General features: G+C 37.2%; 1 protein-coding gene across 1 annotated transcript in view; it reads right to left on the bottom strand.

The window, feature by feature from the left end:
• The window catches only part of PCSK5 (proprotein convertase subtilisin/kexin type 5), a 321,133-nt gene that overhangs the window by 216,766 nt on the left and 81,497 nt on the right, over window positions 1-22,870 (bottom strand). The window contains exon 3 of the mRNA XM_049769756.1: window positions 9,986-10,099. Coding sequence (XP_049625713.1) covers window positions 9,986-10,099 — 114 coding nt within the window. The remainder of the gene's footprint in view (window positions 1-9,985; window positions 10,100-22,870) is intronic.

Genomic DNA, 22,870 nt, shown 5'->3' on the forward strand with positions numbered 1-22,870 from the left:
TTCTTTTACCCCATTAATTTCCTGATCAAGTTCACTACAAAACAAAATTATGAGTAAACGGCATTCTAGATGCCTTCCAAACAATTTTACAATTTTAATTCTTAACATAAGACAATTAAAGGCTGCATTATGTGTTAGGAATAGTTGAATCAGGTTCTATTAAGTGAAAAAATAATAATCAAAAAGAATCATGCCTTCATCCCTTTGTATCAACAAACATTTATTAAGTTCTTAATCTGAGACCCCTAAGCTTTTGCAAAAAAGTGAACTATAGTATGCCCAAAATGTGCTATGGCTCCTAGACTAATTCCATATGAAATAAAAAATTAAGTGAGAAATTTAAAGAAATTGTGTAATGAAAGAACCTGAATCAACATGTCAAGGAAACAACCACAAATTAAATGAGTTCAAGGGTCAATGCTATCTGCTAGAAAATGAGTTACTAATTAAAGAAGAATCTTAACTAAATCCTAGATAAAAACAACTTCATTTTTGTTAACTGACCCCTTATCTTGTTAGACTTGGACCCAATTGGACACACTATTTTACATATTTTTACTCCTTAAAAGTAACGCTGAAAAGATAAGTTGCCAAGATGAAATGTAACATCTTGCTCAAGGAAATTATTAATAATTTGCACCAGGCACAAAAAGCAGTAACTTGAAGTGACTTTGTTCCTAGACGTTCATTAATTATTAACTTCATCTGGGAGAACACTGATTAGTTATTTATAGGTTAACATAATATTTCTACTATACCCACTCCACCGTAACCATCAAGTGGGACAATAAAGTCACATGAAATCACCACAATCATCATGAGTTAATCAACAAATATTATTAGGATTATGCTATGGAACTCTCAGTGTACTGAAGAGAATTCACTGATAATAAGAGCAAACTCCTGACCATCAACTGATCAACTTTCTCTCTTCATTAAAGAAGGCATGATGGCTATTTCATTTAGTATAACACTTTTGGTGTCAGATACATTGTAGGTAGTAGGTAAAAACAAATTTCTAGAGAAGAAAAGGGAAGAGAATGGAAAGAAAGACTTGAGGAAGGTTTATAAAGAAGAAAGGAAGAAAGAGGAGAAAGGAAAGAGGTCAGGAGGAAGGAAAAGGAAAAAGAAAAGAATTAATGACTTATAGAAACTTGTATTCCAGGTTATGGAACAAATATTTAATATTTTTTGAAATTAATACTTATGAATACTTTTCTTTGGTGGTAATTTATTGATTCCATCAATATAAAGTTTTTAAAAAGAGGTGCTACAATGACAGCTAGGCACATATATACGGACTTCGAAATGTCCTAGAAGATTTTGTGGATACTGGAATTTTGAGGAGGCTCCAATATTCTCCCATAAAAATGTCTTGCTGTGACTGAACTCTTTAGGCAAAGTACTGCTTTGCTCAGCAGTTTTCCTTCCAAGTACTACTTATTGAAGTAAAGGATGTATATGTGTCTGCTGTGCAATGGAAACTGAGCTCTGAGCTTCTAGAGTCTCTTTGGTAAGTAGTAGATTGCACAACTTGTCAAAGTTCTCACTGGGAAATTAAGTGAACTCTTTGTGACTCTACTCCAAGTAGTCTCTTAGAAGCATATGCCTGCATTCCTTAGAACTTGGCCACATATGATTTTTCTTTGTGATGATTTTATGCTTCCTTGTTTCACTGAAATTAATCAAAGCTCCAAGAATGATCAATGTGGGTCTTCCTAGTGAATCACTTAACCTGAAGGTCTTATGTACTTCCAAGACAGGAAACAAATTAAATATGGAGTAGTGATGAAACCTGGTCTTCTGATCACAAAGTTGGCCAAAACTGAAGATCAAGACATTGGTCCTCTGAGAAACGTTCTTTCCATTCTGTATATTTAGTTCAATTTGTCATGTTGAGACAGATGAAGATCAAGCAGGAATGAATTTATGAAACATTTTAGTCTCTGTGTGTGTGAATTTTTATTTTGTGTGTGTGTGTGTGTGTGTGAGAGTGAGAGAGAGAGAGAGAGAGAGAGAGAGAGAGAGAGAGAGAGAGAGAGAGAGAGAGAGAGAGAGAGAGAGAGAGAGAGAGAGAGAGAGAGAGAGAGAGAGAGATTATAGGATCACACCCAGTGGTGCTCAGGGCTTACTCCAACTGATATTGAGTCGGAATCTTTCATGGGCTCTGTATTCCTCTCATTTTCTCTTTGGTTACAAAAGAACTGAATGTACATGCTGAGTGAAATAAGTCAGAGGGAGAGAGACAGATGCAGAATAGTCTCACTCATCTATGGGTTTTAAGAAAAACAAAAGACAGTTTTGCAACAATCCTCAGAGACAAAGAGAGGAGGGCTGGAACTTCCAGCTCACTTCATGAAGCTCACCACAAAGAGTGGTGAGTACAGTTACAGAAATAACTATGCTGAGAACTACCATGACCATGTGAATGAATGGGGGAACTGGAAAGCCTGTCTAGAGTACAGGTGGGAGTGGCATGAGATGGAGGGAGATTTGGGACATTGGTGGTGGGAATGTTGCACTGGTGAAGGTGGGGGGGTGTTCTTTACATGACTGAAACCTAATCACAATCATATTTGTAATCAAGATGTTTAAATCAAGATATTATATATAAAAAAATTTCTTACAGGCAACAGTTCTAAACAAAAATCCAAGTACATGAAAAATCATCTCTTCTACCAGGAGTAAATTCAGACCAGTAAATCATTAGCTTCCTGGCCTGCATCTGTTCTTTTACATTAGGATACATTACACTGCTGCAGATTTGAACCAGCCTCTAATTGCCATTAAAATGGCTAGCTGCTTTTTTTTTTTTTTTTTTTTTTTTTTTTTTTAAGGAACAATTTCCAAGCTGCCAGGACAATAATGCCACAAACTTTATCAGACTTTACTAGAATCAAAATGATAGTATAAATCATTAGGAAAATCTACCAACTACAGACATAGCAATACTTCAAATTTTGGAGTACTGAACACCATCCAGTTGGCTGAGAACAAACAATGTGGCTTAAAATCATTTTTCACAATTATTCTGCTAACTAGTTCATAGCTTTTGGCAGATCTGCCCCACAGGCATAGTCAAATTTAACTAATTTTCACTTTGCTGATCAACAAAGATTCCCCTACCCCCAACTCTAAAAAAACCACCCAGGCAGCTTTCATGAAATCTGAGGTAAGTTCATTTACAAACAGCCTGGCTTTAAATAATGCATATTTAGCAGGCCACCCAATATTCATTACTAAAAATTCTGCTGCACTAAGATGATGTTTAGTTGGTAAGTAAATTCTAAATTCCAATCACAGTAACTGCCAGATTCTGTGAATCAGACAAGATTTTATAAGTTCTTTTCATGTATTTTTGCAACTGAGTTTTCCTTTCATATTGGATGGAGAAATTTTGTTGAGATTCACAACCAGCGGTGCTTAGGGCTTACTTAGTTTTTAACAGACAAAAATTACCTGGACCATTTTACATCAATGCCCAGGCATTTTGTGTGTGTGTGTGTGTGTGTGTGTGTGTGTGTGTGTGTGTGTGTGTGTGTGTGTGTGTGTGTGTACTTAGTTTTTAACAGACAAAAAATACCTGGACCATTTTACATCAATGCCCAGGCATTTTGTGTGTGTGTGTGTGTGTGTGTGTGTGTGTGTGTGTGTGTGTGTGTGTGTGTGTGTGTGTGTGTACTTAGTTTTTAACAGACAAAAAATACCTGGACCATTTTACATCAATGCCCTGGCATATTTTGTGTGTGTGTGTGTGTGTGTAGGAATAAAAGAACTTAGGAAATTCTTCATCCAGGTTCCTTTCCAGGACTAATCTTGGTGTTGCTCCTCCATAGTCCATAGGTGGAATTCCACCAAGGAATGTTTATGATTATTTCAAAATCTATAAACCTATTTTCAGTCCAACAATCCCATTAAGAGAAGCATCTTGCCAATGTGAAAGCCAACACTGCCAACAAGAGAGATACCCTAGTGTATGTCCAATGCAGCATCTGTGATGATTGCAGAGGATAGAGGGCTACTATCCATCTAAGGCTCATCAGGAAATTCAACTCTACAAATAATGTTCTCAGAGGTGGGTGGATAAATATTTGTAGAACCTTTTAATTATTTTAATGGATTTGGGGGTTCACCTAGCAGTACTCAAGGCTCACTCCTGGCTCTGCACTCAGATCACTCCCGGTGGTGCTTATGGAACCACAAGGAGTTCCAGGAATTGAACTTGGGTCAGCTGTATGCAGGAAAAGTGACTTAACTCATGTATTATTTCTTAGAACCTATCTTTATGTATTTTACCCAATTTAAAAAAATTTTAAATTCTCAAAATCTTAAATTCTCAATTGGTATTCTGTTCAATTGGGGGTCCTTCTTCAGTGGTACTGAGGACAACAAGGGCTATATCCCATAGAGCTGAAGAGGTATTGTGTTCTGAGAATTTAACCCAGATCCTTGCATATGCCAGAAACTCTCTCCACCCCATTAAGCTATCTGCCCAGCTCCCATGTCCAAATCTTTAGAAACATCTTTATAGCACACCTCATCTTGTTATTTTTATATCCAAACTGAATATTCCTTAGAAGTCAAAATATTTATCTTTTTGTTTTGTTTTGTTTTGTTTTGTTTTGTTTTGTTTTGGGGTCACGCCCGACAGCGCATAGGGGTTACTCCTGGCTCCACACTCAGAAAATGCCTCTGGTAGGCACAGGGGACCATATTGATGCCAGGATTCGAACCACTGTCCTTCTGGATGTAAGGCAAATGCCCTACCTCCATGCTATCTCTCCGGCCCCAAAATATTTCATTATCTTAACTGGATTACAACCATTTCTATTATAGTCAGTTCCCAAAGGACTCAACCAAATAGTCATGACCTTTCCTAACCTAAAACCTTTATCTGTGAATCATCAAGAATATAAAATATGTAAAATAAAATAAGGCAAAATATCTTCTATTAAAGCTGTCAGCTTACCAAATAGAAAACTTTGTTAGTTTAAATTAAAAAAAAAAATAAAAGGAAGGATAGGGGCAGGATAATAGAGTACATAGGGTGTTAGCAGCCAACCATGGTCTCCCTATCCAACATGAGTGATCTCTGAGCACTGCTACATATAGCCCCAAAGCTAACAAAACAAAAATGGTTAAGGTATGAATAACAACTTAAATTAACCAAGCATATTTTAGCATATTCTAGACATCTGAAAGCCTTTCTTTCTCCAACTGATATAAGAAACAGAGAAGCAGGTTCTTGTACTCACATAGGCTATTTTCAAGCATGGCAGAGAAGTGAGGTATTACTGGCATTGGAATCTAGAGTTAGCATCCTGAAAGGACTCCAGATCTCCACTGGGGAGCAATAGGGCAGTGGGCAATAATTCTGACAGTGATTCTGACACTTGCTCGGCTGAAAACCTCGCTTTACTGTAGTCTTGGTCCCTGGGTTTAAATTCCTTTATCTGCCTTGGCATACACTATGACCTTGGCGAAGTTACTGCCCACGTTTAATTTCCTCGCCTGTAAAGTGAACATAATAACAGTTTCTATATTCATTGAACACTGGTAATAAGATGATATGTGCAGAGTTTTGACAAAATGCTTGGTTGGCCTATACCACTCAATAAATCTTGGTAATCATTTTTTCTAAGACAGAGTCTATCACAGGCTATCACTCTAGTTTGCTTGTCTACTTATTCAATTAACACTTATTGGTCATTCAATGACACAGGATTACAGGAGACTTCTCTGTTGTGGCTGCATATCAGAATTACTCTGGGAATTCTGCAATCCCAGTGCTCCCCTAACCTAAAGGACCTCCAAAGGTAGGGTTCGAGCTTGAACAAGCTGTGTTTCAAAGCTCCTGAACAGCTTTGAAAGTATTTCAAAGTAGAAGGTCTGGACAGCCTAAAAAGCAAGGGGAAAAGGAACAGTTCATGATCCTGGAGAAACTTTTGGGGAGGAGGTTTTCCCTGCAATCTTTTTGTTGGTGCATCTATAGTTCTCTCCTCTGTGCATGATGTATATGGAAAGCACAAACTGTTTTTCTTTGGTTTTTTTTGTTGTTGTTGTTCTTTTTTCCAAAATCCTCAGTTCTTGTTATTTTATGGAACACAGTAGATGTGGAGAAAGTTTATATATGCAAGAATAAACTATCTCAGAATGGATCCTGCTAACTACAGGAAGCCTGCACAATGCTGTAGGACAGAGAAACAAATCTATGGCCATCATTTCCTTCACTGACACTTACAAATTTATAGTCCCCAGGGTCCACTCTTCAAGTCTCAAGGCCAGACATAACCATTTCAAACATCCATTCCCAGGGGAGCAGAACTGACAGGCACAGTCTTTAAATAAATTAAAAGAGACTCTCAGATACTCCCTATGCCCTCCTTTACCCTCCACTCTTCACTGATGAATAGAAAATGAAAGGAAGAAGCCAAGCTAACAAACTGAAGCAGGAACCAGTGCTTTAAATACAGTCCACTGGTTGGGCCAGCCCCTCTCTAGTTTCTGTGCTTCTCCTAAAGCAGAGAAACTACTAATGAAGTGGAGATTGCTAGGATTTGGGTTCAAAAGTCAGAAAAGAAAAATAAAAACCTTCACTTCATGAGTTTCTCATACTCAAAGGTTCTCAGGTAGGGTTTCTTTATTATTATTGCACTTGTTTGCTTTAGACCTCACCAAGCATTGCTAAGGAATTACTCCTGGTTCTTAATTCAAAAACCACATTTAAAAGGTTCAGAGAACCATCCAGGATGCTAGGGATCAAACCTAAGTCAATCACATGCAAGCCAAATGCCCAAACAGCACAGAACAGATAAGTCAACCCTGCTGGGCTTTGGCTAAACATGCTCTAGCTGAAAAGAATCTGAGACTGTGGCTTCTGGAACAACTAAGCTAATAAGCTATATTATTATACAAGCTAATAAGCTGGTATAAGCTAATAAACTAGCTAATGTAGTTAACTGATATGGAAGATCTAGACATAATCATGCATCACTTACCAAAGGGGATAGGCTCTAAGAAAGATGCCCACAGGTGATTTCTTTGCTATGCAAACAACAAAGATTATTTCAGCCTGACACCGCTGCCAGTTATGTAACACGTGGCTACACTGTTAACACGAAAAGGCACTTAAGTGATTCACTCATGAGTATACTAAGTGAAACAATGAGTTTCTGAATCCAAAACTAGAAGCTCAAGGTTGTGATATGTCTCCTGACAGATGAATATAAGTTGACAACCCATCCAGTCGTTTTAAGGGGACAGGGACTATTACTTATACAGCTTGAAAAGTATTTGGTTATTCCAAAGATACCGCGTTCATTCTATAAAAGAACCAATCATCTGCTCTGTTTTTGCTCATATAGACAGAGTTCCTGGAAAAGAGGTCTTACTGTTTTTCTTTTATGACACTTATAAACAGAAGGGTGAGGTGATGTCAGTCTGATAGACTCGTATTATCCTAACTACTTTGACATCTGTGCTCTAGCACTTGTCATTTTTGACAAGTCTCGGATCCCCTGATTTCATAATCAGGCCAACAGTGACATGCACCATTGATCACATTCTATTAGAATTGGAGAAGCCTACATTTTACCACCCTGGAAACAGTATTCAGCATTTTATTCAAAATACAAGTAAGCAGTGGTTCCTTTCCCCTAGCCTTAACATCAAAAATGGAAAAAGCTTTTGCTTCCACCCCATCTCTTATCTCATGACATTCTTATCTTTCTGTCAAAAAAAACAGTGCAGTGATTCAGCTTTTTAATAAAAAAAAAAAACAAAACAAAAAAAAAACAGGTAATGGGGCTGGAGTGCTGGTGCAAGCGGTAGGGCGTCTGCCTTGTAGCACTAACCTAGGACAAACCTTGGCATCCCATATGGTCTCCCAAGCTAGGAGCAACCCCTGAGCGTCACCACGTATAGCCCAAAAACAAACAAGCAAAACAAAACAAATAAAAGAAGAAAAAGAAAATAGAAAAACCAGGTAAGCAGCAGTTCCTTCCCCCTAGCCTTAACTCCAAAGTGGAAAAGGCTTTTGCTTCTATTCCATCTCTTATCCCATGACATCCTTATCATTTTGTCAAAACAGGCATATTTTCCTTGATTCTAGTGAAAACTCCCTGCAAAGCTTCTTCTTGCATGTCCAGTTTTTGGTTTTTGGGACTAGAAAGCTGTCAAGTGTTTCAAAGGATCCCTCATGTTAGTTCTACTCAAATACTGCTCAAAGTCTCACTTCCCTTTGAACTTAAGCTCTAGGACTCCTAATCTTTGTTCTTCCCAGTGCATCTACTGCAGAAAACTACTTAGGGTCCAAGATATTTCCATAAACTTTCGTGTCTAGGTAAAAGCAAGAAAAGTCAATTTGGAAAAAAGTTCATGTATACTCATTTCTAAATAAACATAAATCTGGAGTTTTAAATAGCCCAGGGTCAGATTTTAAGGTGTGATGTCAACCCCTCCTTTAGAGTAGCAAAGAGTTTATTTATCAGTGACTACATAATTAAAGTAAGAGAAGCTAGGAAACATGAACTAAGAGAGCGGGAGAACAGAGGAAGGGAGCAACTGAGCTCTAAGGGAATGGGAGACAAACAGGCAATATCAGGTGGAGTTCTATTTTATTTCTTTGCTGAGTTTATTCTTTTGGTTGCTGAGAATCAAGTCCAGGGTCTCAGTATACAAAACCTCTAACACCCTCTGCCTCAAGAAGCAGTATCCGTGGTTTTGAGCAGATCAAGCCCACCAAGCCAGGCCAACTATTGTAGGGACTGACACTGCAGAAAACTGCTCAGGTGGGGTCTGCAAAAAGAAAATTTATAAAACTGAATATTAGAAAAAAGTATTTTCTTATTTTTTTAAGTTTATTGTTTTTTTTTTAATTTTTAAATTTTTAATTTAGTTTTTGTTTGTTTTTTTTGGGCCACACCCAGCAGTTCTCAGAGGTTACTCTTGGCTCTACATTCAGGAACTACTGCTGGTGGGCTTGAGGGACCATATGGGATGCCAGGAATTGAACCGGGGTTGGCTGCATGCGAGGCAAATGCCCTACCTGCTGTGCTATCACTCTGACTCCAGGAGAAGTAGTTTCAAAGGAGGCCATATCCCGTGAACTAGTGAATCATCCTTCTCAACAAGGAAGTTTTAAAAGCTATAATTGGAAGTGCTGGAGGACTGACTTCATGTATCTGTCACTTAACAAAAATCATTTTAATGCTTCCTAAGAGCCAGTATCTATAGCTAGACTGGCTTTCAGGTAGAGAAAGAGACCCCCCCCCCCAATTTACTGGGAGGCTAAAGGGCATTTGAAGCTTACATTTTTCTAACCTGTGGCATAGATTTAGAAAGTGACTGCAGAAGACATTCTGCAATCAGGAATTCTGTGCATATGAATAATTTTCTTAAGAATCAAAGATTGGGGGCCCGGAGAGATAGCACAGCGGTGCTTGCCTTGCAAGCAGCCGATCCAGGACCAAAGGTGATTGGTTCGAATCCCGGTGTCCCATATGGTCCCCCGTGCCTGCCAGGAGCTATTTCTGAGCAGACAGCCAGGAGTAACCCCTGAGCACTGCCGGGTGTGACCCAAAAACCAAAAAAAAAAAAAAAAAAAAAAAAAAGAATCAAAGATTGGGGGCCGGAGAGATAGCATGGAGGTAAGGCGTTTGCCTTTCATGCAGGAGGTCATTGGTTCGAATCCCGGCACCCCATATGGTCCCCTGTGCCTGCCAGGAGCAATTTCTGAGCCTGGAGCCAGGAATAACCCCTGAGCACTGCCAGGTGTGACCCAAAAACCAAAAAAAAAAAAAAAAAAAAAGAATCAAAGATTGATGTTCACAAGAGATCCTGCAAATGTCACAGGCCAGCTACAATTTCCCATGGTAAGTCTCGTGATAGGAAAAGTTCTTAGCTGCTATCTTGTGTTTGCTTAGTGCCTCAATCTTTTCTGTACAACTTTAAAGTGGATGATGCCACTGGGGCCAGAAAGCCTTACCATGTACCACATGCTGGGCCACTTGGGGTCATTGAAGTACGTAGACTGGCTCGGACTGAAGTCATAATCTCGCTTAATTCGTTTCTTTACAACTTGCTGCTGGATCCATTCCACCTGCGAAGAAGGACAGTTGGTGAGTAAGCAAGGTCCATCAGGGTTAATACAGCATAACAGACAGTTGGAGACATTTTCCCTCCTATCAACTCGGTTTAAGTCACGAGATTTCCAAAGTACAGACAAGTCTTTCAGATTTTGATGTCAGGTACATTCAAATCTCTAACATGGTAAGTTTTTAGCAGCATATGCAGGAGACCTGAGTTCAATCCCCAGCACTGCATAATCCCCAGAACACGGAGTCAAAAGTAGTCCATAAGACACTGATGAGTATGGCTCAAAAACAAAAACAAATTGGGCAGAAAGGCAATTTGGTAGTCCACAGATGTGAATATATTACTCTTATTCAGTAAAAATTTTGAAACCTTCTTGAAAAATGATTAAACTTCACCTCCTTATTTCAAGATTACTCAAGGAAAAGCAGACACAAAGCACTGATAAACAACTTCAAGAATATATAGGTATAAATATCAAGGCCAAAAACACTAATAAATTCCTATGATTCTCATGTTAGGAGATATATTCAGCAAGAATATTGGCATACAAGATGAAAATAAATCAGGAGTTGTAGTTGGTATCAAAAAAGGCAAAAAGAGCTACATAGCCTCTGAACTATCAAATCTATTTATGATTACAATACAGCTAAGCATTATACGTGTATTTTCCAATAGTTCGTTGAAGTGAATGGATCAGTACAGAAAAATAAGTCAATGACTCAAAAATAATGTTCTGCAAATGAATCTTTTTATGTTCCTGCCTTAATCAATTTAGGCCAAGTGGCTCTTTGACAGAGAAATTTATTGTATACAGAAACACCAACATTCACACATCCACATTATGAAGGAAAGAAGGAACTGCCTGACATTTTTGTAAACTGCAGGATATTTGCTGGGAAAGATGGTAAGTGTCTCTGTTATTTAATTTGAGAATGTATTTATACTTTTATTTCTTTACTTGCTATTATGGTTGGGTAAAAAGGAGGATTCATGGTAAATATAACTCAAAAAGGATAGTATGGGGCTTCTCATGAGTGCATTGCCAAGTTAGTGTCCAAAAACCAAAAAACTCAATCAGGGATGTATCTGGCCACACCCATCAAAAATGAGCCACTTCTCTGCCATTATGAGTTCAAATTCATCAGCATATGTGTGAGGCTTCATTTCTTGGAGATACATATAACTTCTGACATCAGGAAATGAGATTTGGCCCTGCAGAAGGCCTCAGTCATACATTAACTTTGCCAGTGTAAACTCTGGTCTGTGTACCCTGAAACTTTCTAAGATCCCCCAAATACCCATGTGAAACATCAGACTGGGACCAGCAAGAGTGCACATAGAAATGTCTACTGTGTCCAGGTCCCTTAGGACCATCCATATACATCACAAGTAGCAGATTCTCTCCAGGACAAGACTATTGTACAGCAGCTATACATCCAGTTAGTTATTTGAAGTAACAGAATGCTATTTAATGCCAACATGTACATTCACATCAAGTACACCAATAAAAGTCCATTCTATCCTTCATTTTCCAATTGCTCACTATATCCTGACTAACACACTAACATGTTCCCCTTGCAGCTAAAAATAATAGTTGCCAGGGCAGTAGCAACAGCACAGTAGGTAGTGCATTTGCCTTGCATGCTATAGACCCAGGTTTGATCACTGACATTCGATAGGATGCCTATAGAGTAATTTCTGAGCACAGAGCCAGGAGTAATCAACCCCTGAGCATCATCAAGTAAAGTCCAAAAACCAACAATAATAATAATGATCTTATAACAAAATTTTAATTTATTTATTTGTCCATTAGTTGCTTTCCCTATATGTCATAAATGTCATTCACCATCTAACTTGTCAGTAGTATTCCATTGTGTGTGTGTGTGTGTATATATATATATATATATATATATATATATATATATATATATATCATTATTCACTCACTATTGAAGTGTAGTAAGTTGCCTCCTGATACTGGCCTTTATAAATTAGGCTGTATTAAGCATGGGATCCTTATACCATATTTGCTAGAGTATAAGATGACTGAGCGTATAAGACGACCCTTTAATTTTGCAGTTAAAACATAGGTTTAGGCCTATATTCGCTGTATCAGACAGAACGTTCCTGTGCTGCAACTGTATCTTCCACAGTGAGCCAATCACAACAAGCAAAGGTCCAAAGGTTATACTGCAATAGACTTCTTCTCTGACTCTGGCTAATCTGAGCAAGCTTTTTACAGTGTAGATTCAGGTAGAGAACATTGTCTAATTTGCATGCATAAAAAGCCTGCTTGGATTGGCTGAGTCAGAGAGGCAGTCCGAGCAGCCTTGCAGTGACTGGTGCAGAATCAAGTTGGAAAATTCGTTTTGTGGCAATATTCAGACAATTTTCATTTAGCGGCATATTGAAACATTTTTCGGGATATACTCGGTGTATAAGACGACCCTCAATTTTCGGTTGACTTTTTTTTGTTTCAAAAGTCATCTTATACGCCGGAAAATACGGTAACTTTAAATTTCTGTTTTGTACTTTGAAGGTAGATACTTAAAAATGGAATAACCAGATTACAGAGCAATTAGATTTTTTAATTTTTTTCCGAGAATATCTCATCTATACTGCTTCCATATACAACTGCATCAATTGACATTCCCACCAATAATTCCCAACTCAACTCATTCTAATACTTGCTTATTTTCTCTTGGAGAACAGCCATTCTCACAGGTGTTTCACTGATGTTTTGATTTGCTTTTATCTAATGAAACAATGTCATCAACATCTTTTATATGCCTATTGGCCATCTGTATGTCTTCTTTTGAGAACTAGAGTGATTACTTTTTTGAAATATATGAAAACTAATGTGGCATTAAAGAATGTGTACACTTTAATGAAAGCAATTTTTATGTGACATGTTTCTAAAAATTACATAACAAAATCAATTTCTCAATTAAAGTGGAATAGCAAGTGGAGGAATCGGTGCACTTTCCTTCTTACTTGCAGAAAACATTTTTCTTTCTTCATTTCCAATAAATTTTCTCAGTAATAAACTTCATTTTTTTCCATTTGATAAGTAATATATGCTTATTCTATAACATATTATGCTAGGAATATAAAGACAAGGGACAATAGTATTTATCCTTGAAGAACTTAACATCTTACTCATGAATATTTTGTAATATTTCAACAATTCTCTCTTCATGAAAATGTAAGCATTTCCATCAGCAATGCCTAATACACCCTATTTATGCACTATTTACGCACTATTTGTTTTTTTTGGCTTTGGAGCCACACACAGTGACATTCGGGCTTACTTCTGGCTATGCGCTCAGAAATCACTCCTGGTATAGGGGACCATATGGGTCGCCAGGGATAGAACCCAGGTCCATCCTGGGTTAACCACGTGCAAGACAAATGCCCTACCACTGTGCTATCGCTCTGGTTCCAAGTGTACTAAATTTTTTGAAAATTATAATAAATTTTATAGAAATGTGTGAAACTTATAACTAAGAAAATTTTATAATGACTTAATAGCTAGGTAAAGGAAGAGGGTGATGCATATGGTCTCAGGGACCATGGACTTAGAAAACAATTCAGCTCTGAGGTCCCACTTTTCTCCATCTGACCCTGTTGCCCACAGAGAGCAGGCAGGGGGGACACAAGGAAGGGAGCCCTACAAATTAATGCTACAGAGATGGCATCTGCTGACTAAGAGCACTGCACAGCCCCTAGAGTCAGGGGGAAGTGTAGCAGGCGCTGCATGGTTATTGCCTTCTGCTGCCTGTAGCTGATTTAGCTAAGAAGAGTTCTTTGGGAAGAGCCCTTGGAACATGGAAAGTGTCATCACTGGCTAGTAATATCACTGGTTTTGAAAGTTAACTCCTTCAAAAAGAGAGAAGACTGAAAGCACAATTCTGAAATGATCAAAGAGCCCATTAAGGAAAAGATGATAACTCATCAGTGCTCAAGATCAGTTGCAAAGCGGGTGGTTGTTTACTTAGTGGTCCATGGTGGTCTATGGGTATACCAGTCTATGGGTGCCCTCCAGATGGGAGTTCAGCAAGCCACCACTCTGCCAAAACCCCAACAGCACAGGTAATCCCCACAGCTGCTGTCATGCAAACTTCCCAAATTCACTGTGTCATAACTATTCTCTGCAGAAATGAAATTTTCACATTTCAAGTATACCATGATGAGAACTTTAGGATCTTGTCAGAGTTGGGAATGGCAGCCTAGCCCTCCAGTACTGTCAAAATCCCCAAAAGCCACACCCATATCCCATAGTTGCTGCCATTGAAGCCAGGACTCTAAAACTCCTCAGCCCACTGATACAGATCCTGGAGACCCTGGAGTTTGAATGGGTGTAACACCTCCAGATTCCATAATACTGATGACAGCTCTATAAGATCATAACAAACTAGATGAGAAATTAGCATAGAAGTCTAATAAATTCAATGAGCAAAAACAGTAACACAGAAAACTCAACTAGCAACATATACCGTAGTAAACCCTCAATGCTTTTAACAACCCCATTGAGAGAAATAAAAATTTCATAAAAATTTTTACTGAAGCACTTTGCCATAATTCCATTAGATATTTTATTGTAACATACAATATGACATAAATTATTTTGTGTCTATTAATGGGGGAGGTTTGGGATAGGGGTAGAAAGCTGGGGCCAATAGAAAATGAAAGGTCACATTAGTGGTGGGATTAATATATGAATACTGAATGCCTGAAACAACTATATTATGAACTTTATATAATCACATTATTTAAATAAAATTTATTTAAATGAAAAAAAGATTTTAAAATTTTTAAAAAGGGGAGTGTACAAGTTTTCACAATCACCCCCAGTATGTTCTCTCTATATAGATATGTGGGGGGGGAGGGAAATTCCATGTAGAAAAAAACTTTTTCCTCAATAAACTCAAGGTACTAAAACAGAACAAAAAAGCTTACCAAATAACATATAAGCATCACACCAAATAACGTCTTCTCTATAATTTTGTACAGAAAATGCATAGTTATAGAACTTGAGTTTTGGCTTTGACTCTATTCAATTACACTGAAGCAATATTCCAGAAAAAGAGGTAAAGCTTTTTTGTTATATTTTGTATGTCTTAGCATCAGAAACCATGTATTTTGCTTATGGCTTTACAAGTGTTAAGTATATGAATATTTGGGGGAAGCAGAAAAAGCATCTCCTGAAACCAAAGATGTCTAGGATTGGAAAAACCATATTTATATTTCAAACCATTATCTATATCTATATTTATGTCTGTTCATAAACCCTTAAAGTCAAAGCTCAAAATTAATGCATTATTCAGATTTTGCTTCTTGCCAATGAGTCCAATGCACAGAAAAGACATTTAGAAATCCATTTTCAGAAAATTATGGTCAGCTCAGCTGAGAAGAAATATCTGCTTTCTTTCATTGCTTTGCTTTGAATAGTTCTATTTCCTAGATACTAAAGGAAGTACCCTTAATATAGGCTATACAATCCCGAGAAACCCTGACATCCTGACTCCATTAATTTCAATATCCCTGCCATCCCAGCTCTCTTGTCCATACATAGATCTAACCCTTCAGAATCTTTGTCTACAGATAAACTTTTACTTCAGATATAACTTGTAAACAAAACCCATTAATCCCACAATCTCAGTTGAACTTTCCAATAATTTATCAGTGTAAGAAAACTTTTATCATACAGATGTAGATTTTGCGGTATTACAAAAATGAGTGGAAAAATGAAATATTATAAAAAATATCACAGGCACACAGGTAGATTATTAAAAAGGTAAGTCGCATAACTGCCAAACAGTGGAATAAATGCACACCTATATACTCAGCTACAGCTAAACATATGAGGGTATTTACAGCTAGCACAGCAGTAAGAAATAAACTTTGTAAATAACTAAAATATGTCTTATCTGGCTGAACTGAAGAAATTAAATACTTCATGACATCAGTACACTGAGAACAAAGCAATCATAAGAGAACAAATTTTATTTCATATACTAACAGAGAAGCATCTACAATATAGATTGAAATAAAAAAAGTAAGATACAAATAGTCTATAAAGAACTCTAAAACTTTATACCTCACTAAAGTAAGAAATAGCTTCTTATAACTATGTGCTTTCTGGATAAACAAAATGAATATCACACAGGAATAAGAGGAAAGGCTCACAGGGCTAGCTCCTGAGTATATTGGTACTTTTAACCAGTGACAAGTTACCTATAAAAACTAATGGTTTTTCAACTTAATATGTTCCATTTTTTGATAACCATCACATAATACAACAATACACCTAAACTGCAACACGTTAAATCCCCAAAGTATCCACAGCCCCCCCAGACCCCCTACAATCTTCACAGCCACCAAACTCCCCTCAAGTCCCCTAGAGTTACTCACTGTGCCCACAGTGCTAATTTTATTTTAAAGAAAAGCAGCAGTGAGATAGTACATGGGAATGCACTAGAGAAATGCTCAGAAAGTAGGAGAAGTAAGTATCTGCAGATCTTGATTTATAAGCTTAGACTTACCACAAGTGACCTGTGTGACCTTGTAAAATCTCTTTATTGGAAAACATATAAACTAAGTTTTCTAGTAGCTTTCTTCCATAGCTAGCATTATATATAAACGTATAATCTAATTATAGGTATACAGATTTAAAAGTATCCTGACTTGATTGAGAATAAAAATGTTTGTTTTAAAATCAGTACAGAAATGGGAGCAGAACAGACTGACCTTGGTTCAGTCCTTAGCATCCTACCTGATCCTCCAAGCCCACCAGGAGTGAACACCAGCGTGTAGAGTCAGAAATAACCCTAAGCATCATCAGGTGTGGTCTCCACAAAAAAAAAAAAAAAAATTCAGTAGAAGTACAGTTAGTGCTTCCTTTGAGAAATACTAAATCTCTGTGAAGATGCAAGATTAATATTTAGAAAGCAAAGTAATAAATTACAAAACTTGTTTCATAATTTGAATAAAGTAGTTGAAATAAACTATGAAGATAGTTAATAAAATAAACTATGAAGATAGAAAATAAGCTATGAAGCATCCAAATCTCCTTATCCTTTTTTATTAACTATGTCAAAAATGTGGGAAAAGAACAGAAAAGATCTCTCCACTATTTTCTTCTCTGCTTTAAGACAAGAAACAGGTCAGAGATAGCTGAAGGGTTCAAGGGCCTGAGCTTCCTAAGATCCTCTTGAAAGACCAAAAACAAACAACAAAGGACGCAGCTGCATTGTTCTTCTTAAAAAGTTAAGTGTATTACAGTGATCTACTTTACTTTTTTACATGAAACAGAAGACTCTATAAAGACAATTAATACCAACAAGCTATTTGAAAGACCAAAATTTTCTATCTGGTCAAGAAATCAGAGTTAATCAGCGAAAGAATCAGAAAGTCTACAAAGATTATTTCCTTTTATGTGAAGATATTCAAGTGGAAATGTTGCTATATTTCATAGTTGGTAGTTAAATATTGAGACTGCTCTTTGCTTTGAGTCACTTTTCAATGCGAGTGATCAAAACCAGGGCCTCCCACATCTGAGTTCTGTGTTCCAGCATTAAGTCATATTCCTTGCCTGACCCACACTAGTTAAAGGAAAACACACACACGCACACTAATTGTTGAAATAAATTTGTTTCTTTCCAATAGTTCTGAGCTAAAGAATTGTTATCTAATGAAAATCTATAAATCAATTTGCTTTGAGATAGACCTTAGGAAGTCTCATTCATGATACCAACTGTCAAAGGCTTCTATCAAGAGAATCATCTACATATACATATGGGGACTAAACATACTCATGTTTTTGAACACTCATTCAGATTAAAGTGGTAAAATAAATACTGCTCAGTAAATAGAATACAATGCAGGCCAAAGTAAAAAACTTTAATTGCCATAAAAATTTTAATTAGTTGGCTTTCTCTAAGAAAACTGTAATTTTTAAATGTGCCATTAATTTAATCTTGCTTTATTTTTGCTTAATGAGAAAGTTACAGCATCATTGTTCTCACTATATTACTTTCAGAAAATTAAAATCATATTTCTTGCCTTAAACATTCTATTATTTGCCTGTTTCTAAAAGTTTAAATTCTTAATCTGTTGCCTTTTTTTCCTCTACTTGAGTTAAGATGGCTTGTGAAAAAGAAAAATAAATGCTTACATTCAATTAAAGTATTAAAACATATCTTATAAGGGCCTTGGTTTTTATTTATTTTAAATAATAATAATTTCTTTTTAAGAACTGTGGTTACAGAATAATTCGTAATTGGGTTTCATAGAATTTACATATGGCCCTTCAATTTCCAGCCATCAATGCCCCTCATTTCTCTCCTATCCTCCCCCAAAATCTCTGGGATAGGCATTCTACCCCCTCCCTTTCACTACCCCCTCCCCTTCTCTCCTCTCTTCTCCTCCCTCCTCCCTGACATTGTGGCTTACACTGTAGTCAGCTAGCGAGTGCATGCATATCACTATCACCTTTCAGCACCCAGTTCTTGTCCAATGATCAGTTCTGACTACCAGTCATGGTAGCTGTCAATACAGTTAATGCTCTAACTGCACTCATTGCTCTTTGTGTCAAGCTTCATATTATAGGCTGATCCTTCTGGCCTTCATCTCATTTGTCTCTGGATCATTACTACCATAATGTCTTTTATTTTTCTGATATTCCACAAACAAGTGAGAGATTAATCTATAAACGTCTATTCCTCTGCCTCTGACTCATTTCACTCTCCATGTCCATTCATGAACAGATAAATTTCATGACTTCATTTTTCCCTAACGACTACATAGTATTCCATGTGTAGATAGATGTACCACAGTTGTTTTCTTGTGTATTTTTTGTTTTTCTTTTTTTGAGGACCACCTAGATATATATTCACTCCCAGTGAGCTCCTGAGGTCGTTTGGGGCACTGGCGATCAAGCCATGGTCAGTTGTGTGCAAGACAATTGCCTTACCCATTATACTGTCTCCCCACCCCTCTTCTGTTCTTTGCTCTATAAACATTGAATACCAGTACTGTTTTGGATTGAACAGAGTAATAATGAATAATATAAGAAATTGGGGGGGGGCTCTATTCTATTAATATGTTGATCAAGATAGAAAATTACATAATAAACTTTGTTACTTTTGAGGCATACAAATGTAAATTAAACCATAAGAAGTACAGAGCAAATGTGAGGAGAGGGCTAGTTAGTCAATTTCCCAAAAAAAAGTCTCTGCAATGTTCTATGATTGGGGTGCTGTGATTACTACCAAGCTATATATGCTTAAGGGCTGCCAACCAGGATGAGTGGTTAAGTGTTTGAGTACAATGATTTAGTTCCTCTGATCCAAAATGTGAAATTTTAATAGAGTCCTGAATAGTAAGACCTTCTCACATAAATATGACTCCTGAGCATTGCCAAGTGTGACCTAGAAAACAAAACAAAACAAAACAAAAAGTAGACAATCAGTGGAAATAATTCCCAGCCATCTGGTCAACCAGTTCTGGTACCAGGAATCTAACCTACAACAGACAGAAGCTCAGGCTGGCACTTCCAAGAATATACCAGCTTGTCAGTCAAAAGAAACAAACTCAAAAGGAAAGAAAGTTCAATCATGAGGCCCTAGACAGGGAACCTTCTTGCCCATATTTCTAAGTGGTGTCCTTCTGATGACCTCACAGGTATAAGTTGATTCAATAAAAAATTGTAATGCAGAAACAATCATTTAAATGATTTAGTAAAAAAAAATCACAAAGGTGCAAGATCACCTAAACAAGTACTATAAAATGATTTCTCAGAAACAATCCCAAATATGAGGGAAAAAAATACAAGCAAGAGGAAAAAGTAAGTATAAAATAGAATTCAGCGTACAATTATTTAAAGGGCATGGGGTAAGGACAAAAGCTATGATGGAGGGAGTTTCATGGCAGTTATTCCAATCACACATGCTCAAACGCTATTTAAACTTGTAAATTTAATACTTTTTCCAAACAAATAATTTCCCCAAAATTGTAAATGTTACCTACTAGCTTTCTTGTTTTGTTGTCTTTGCTTCAGGGGTGTTGTTTTATCTTTATCTTTACAAAAATAAGAATATTGAAACAGTGGTCTTCACATACCAGTCTATCAACCAGTGGCCATCTGTAAGTATTAAGTTTGAAAACCACTGGGCTACTACCTAGGTTATAACTGCCAATGTGGGGGCCAAAGTGATAGTACAGCAGGTAGGGGGCATTTGCCTTGCATGTGGCTGACCTGGGTTTGATCCCTGGCACCCCATATGGTCCCACGAGACTGCCAGGAGTGATTTCTGATTGCAGAGCCAAAAGTAACTCCTGAGTGTCAACAGGTATGACCAAAAAACAATAAACAAACAAACAAATAATTGCCAGTATGTCTGTTGTGAAGGGTAGGGAAAACAATCCTATTCCTAGTCATGCCAACATGCTTTCCAGGAGATAATGCTGATTTTAATTTCAGGAGAAAAAAAGGCATGTGCATAAATATATATGTATATTTTCACTCACACACTCACTCAATCTCTCTCTCTCTCACACACACACACACACACACACAGACTTAAGGAACATAACAGAAGGAGTAAAGATCTGAAAAGAAAAGATGACAATAACAAACACAGTTAGATATTTAAGTGACAAGAATCTTGACTTTTCTACCTTGAATTTCAGAATCATCTATTTTAAACTTCAGAACAATTAATTTAACCAATGAGAAGACATTTGAAGACGATTTTTGATTGCCCAAGTATTAAAAGGAAATTAAACTCTAAAGTTCCTAAAACAAATTCTATTGTCTGAATGCCACCTGGGGTTAAATTCACACTTTTGATCAAATACAACCTTAATACAAGGATTAAGTTGAGACAGCACATAATTCCCTCCGGCTTTACTTGAGGATCAAGATGATCACTACATTCAAAACACACAAGCATAGCTTCATTCCATATGCATTTGTCTTTTAAATAATTGTTTTCTAAGCAATTTGAAAGCCAAGTTAAAATAATTAATGAAATCAATTCAACACTTAAAGTAAATCTAAGTTATTCTACCTGTAGTATATGAAGTCTTAAAAATCAGCAAGAATGATAATTTCATCTAATAGATTCCAATTCTCTTTAGACAATTCTGCAACTGTGTAAATCATTAAAGATAGTCCCAGGATATTTTCAAAAATTGGATGCCCTCAATTTGTATATTAAGTGAATACAAGACAAGCATTATTTTGTGCAGAGTGGAGAATTTGCACAATTCAATTATTATAAATAAAAAAAAGAGGAAAATGCTGGCAAAGAAAGAGCATTTATTCTTATTATTTGTCCAAGTAGAGGACTGGGGTGATATACGAAATACCTAAACTCAGTCAGAATTATGCTTCTCAATTTGACCTACTACTTAACTCCAGAGATTACAAACAACAGGAGAAGCTCTTCCCTGCTGACTAATTCAGCAACACTCCACATCTAGTCAGATTCTCTTGGCTATTTAAATATACATGACAATGGTTTTTGTTTCTAAATTTCCATGGATCCTACTGTTATGATCACAGTGGAAAAACTAGCCAAGGGGTGGAGAATGAGCATGCGAGTACGTCAATTGGTAACCCAAAGTGTTCATTTGATTCTTATTTTTCAATGTGAAGCATTCTAAGTGCCATCGTAAGTTCCATTTGTATTTTTAGTTGTTTGGTTGGGTTTTTTTTTTTATCTTTCAGACATATTTCAATATTTTTAAAATATTTTAAATTTCAAATCATACAATTGCCAACAATGATGTTGGCAACCTCCACATGGGCAAGGGAAAAAAATGGTTTGTTTTTGTTTGGTTTTTAGCCCTTTTCATCGAAGGTAAACATCTAACTTTAGGGTAGGATGCATGCCACTGGTAGCACAGGGTTTTTGTTCTCGGGATGCTAACCATGATGGCTAACCTCTATTTTCAAAGCCAAAAGCAGCTCAAAATCTGTAGCAAGTAAAAGCACAAAGCCAATGAATGAGTCTGGATGGGAATCTTCACTTTGTGCTTCTCTGAACAGCTCATTATTCACCCTAAGTAAAATGAGAAAAGTCACTTTGGATTCCCTTTCTTCCTGAACTCTAACCTTAAATCTAAAAGAAATGGCCAGGCCAAAACACAGGAAGTGCGGCAGCTCTTAAACACCACCATAAGCCTTTGAAATAATTAGCTCCTTTGGTTTGGTTGGAGAAGAAACTTGCCTTACTACTGGGGAAAAAGTACTGTCCAAGATTCAATTGGCATTTTCTCACCTCAATTTAGTTGCCTGAGGCAAATCACGCATTTAGTCTAGTTCAGTGCTTTTCCCTCACCTGAAAAACCACAAAAGCAGCTTGCAGCAAGGTGGTACTTGACACAATTTATAGGTCAGAGCACACACAGATCTGGAGCAGGATGAGTGGCAAGGCCACTGTCAGGGCTGCAGCCCACCAAGAGAGGCCTGGGCTGTTTCTAAGGAGCATTGTGGGGCTGCAGAGAATCAAAGGTGTTGTGAGACCCTTCTTCTCTCTCAACTCCTAGTTCTACTCTCTTGACGAGAGAGATAAATGGGGGCGGGGAGAGAAAGAACGAGAAATACATTTATCAACCATCAAATCTGACACCCTTTCAGAGTGAAAAACTGGAATGAAAATAGCCCCCCCTCTCTCAGAGACACAGACACTGATTCTCTCTCTCTCTCTCTCTCTCTCTCTCTCTCTCTCTCTCTCTCTCTCTCTCTCTCTCTCTCCTCTTCTCTCTC

This window comes from Suncus etruscus, chromosome 3 (genome assembly GCF_024139225.1).
Source record: "Suncus etruscus isolate mSunEtr1 chromosome 3, mSunEtr1.pri.cur, whole genome shotgun sequence".
In the NCBI taxonomy this organism is placed as follows: Eukaryota; Metazoa; Chordata; class Mammalia; order Eulipotyphla; family Soricidae; genus Suncus; species Suncus etruscus.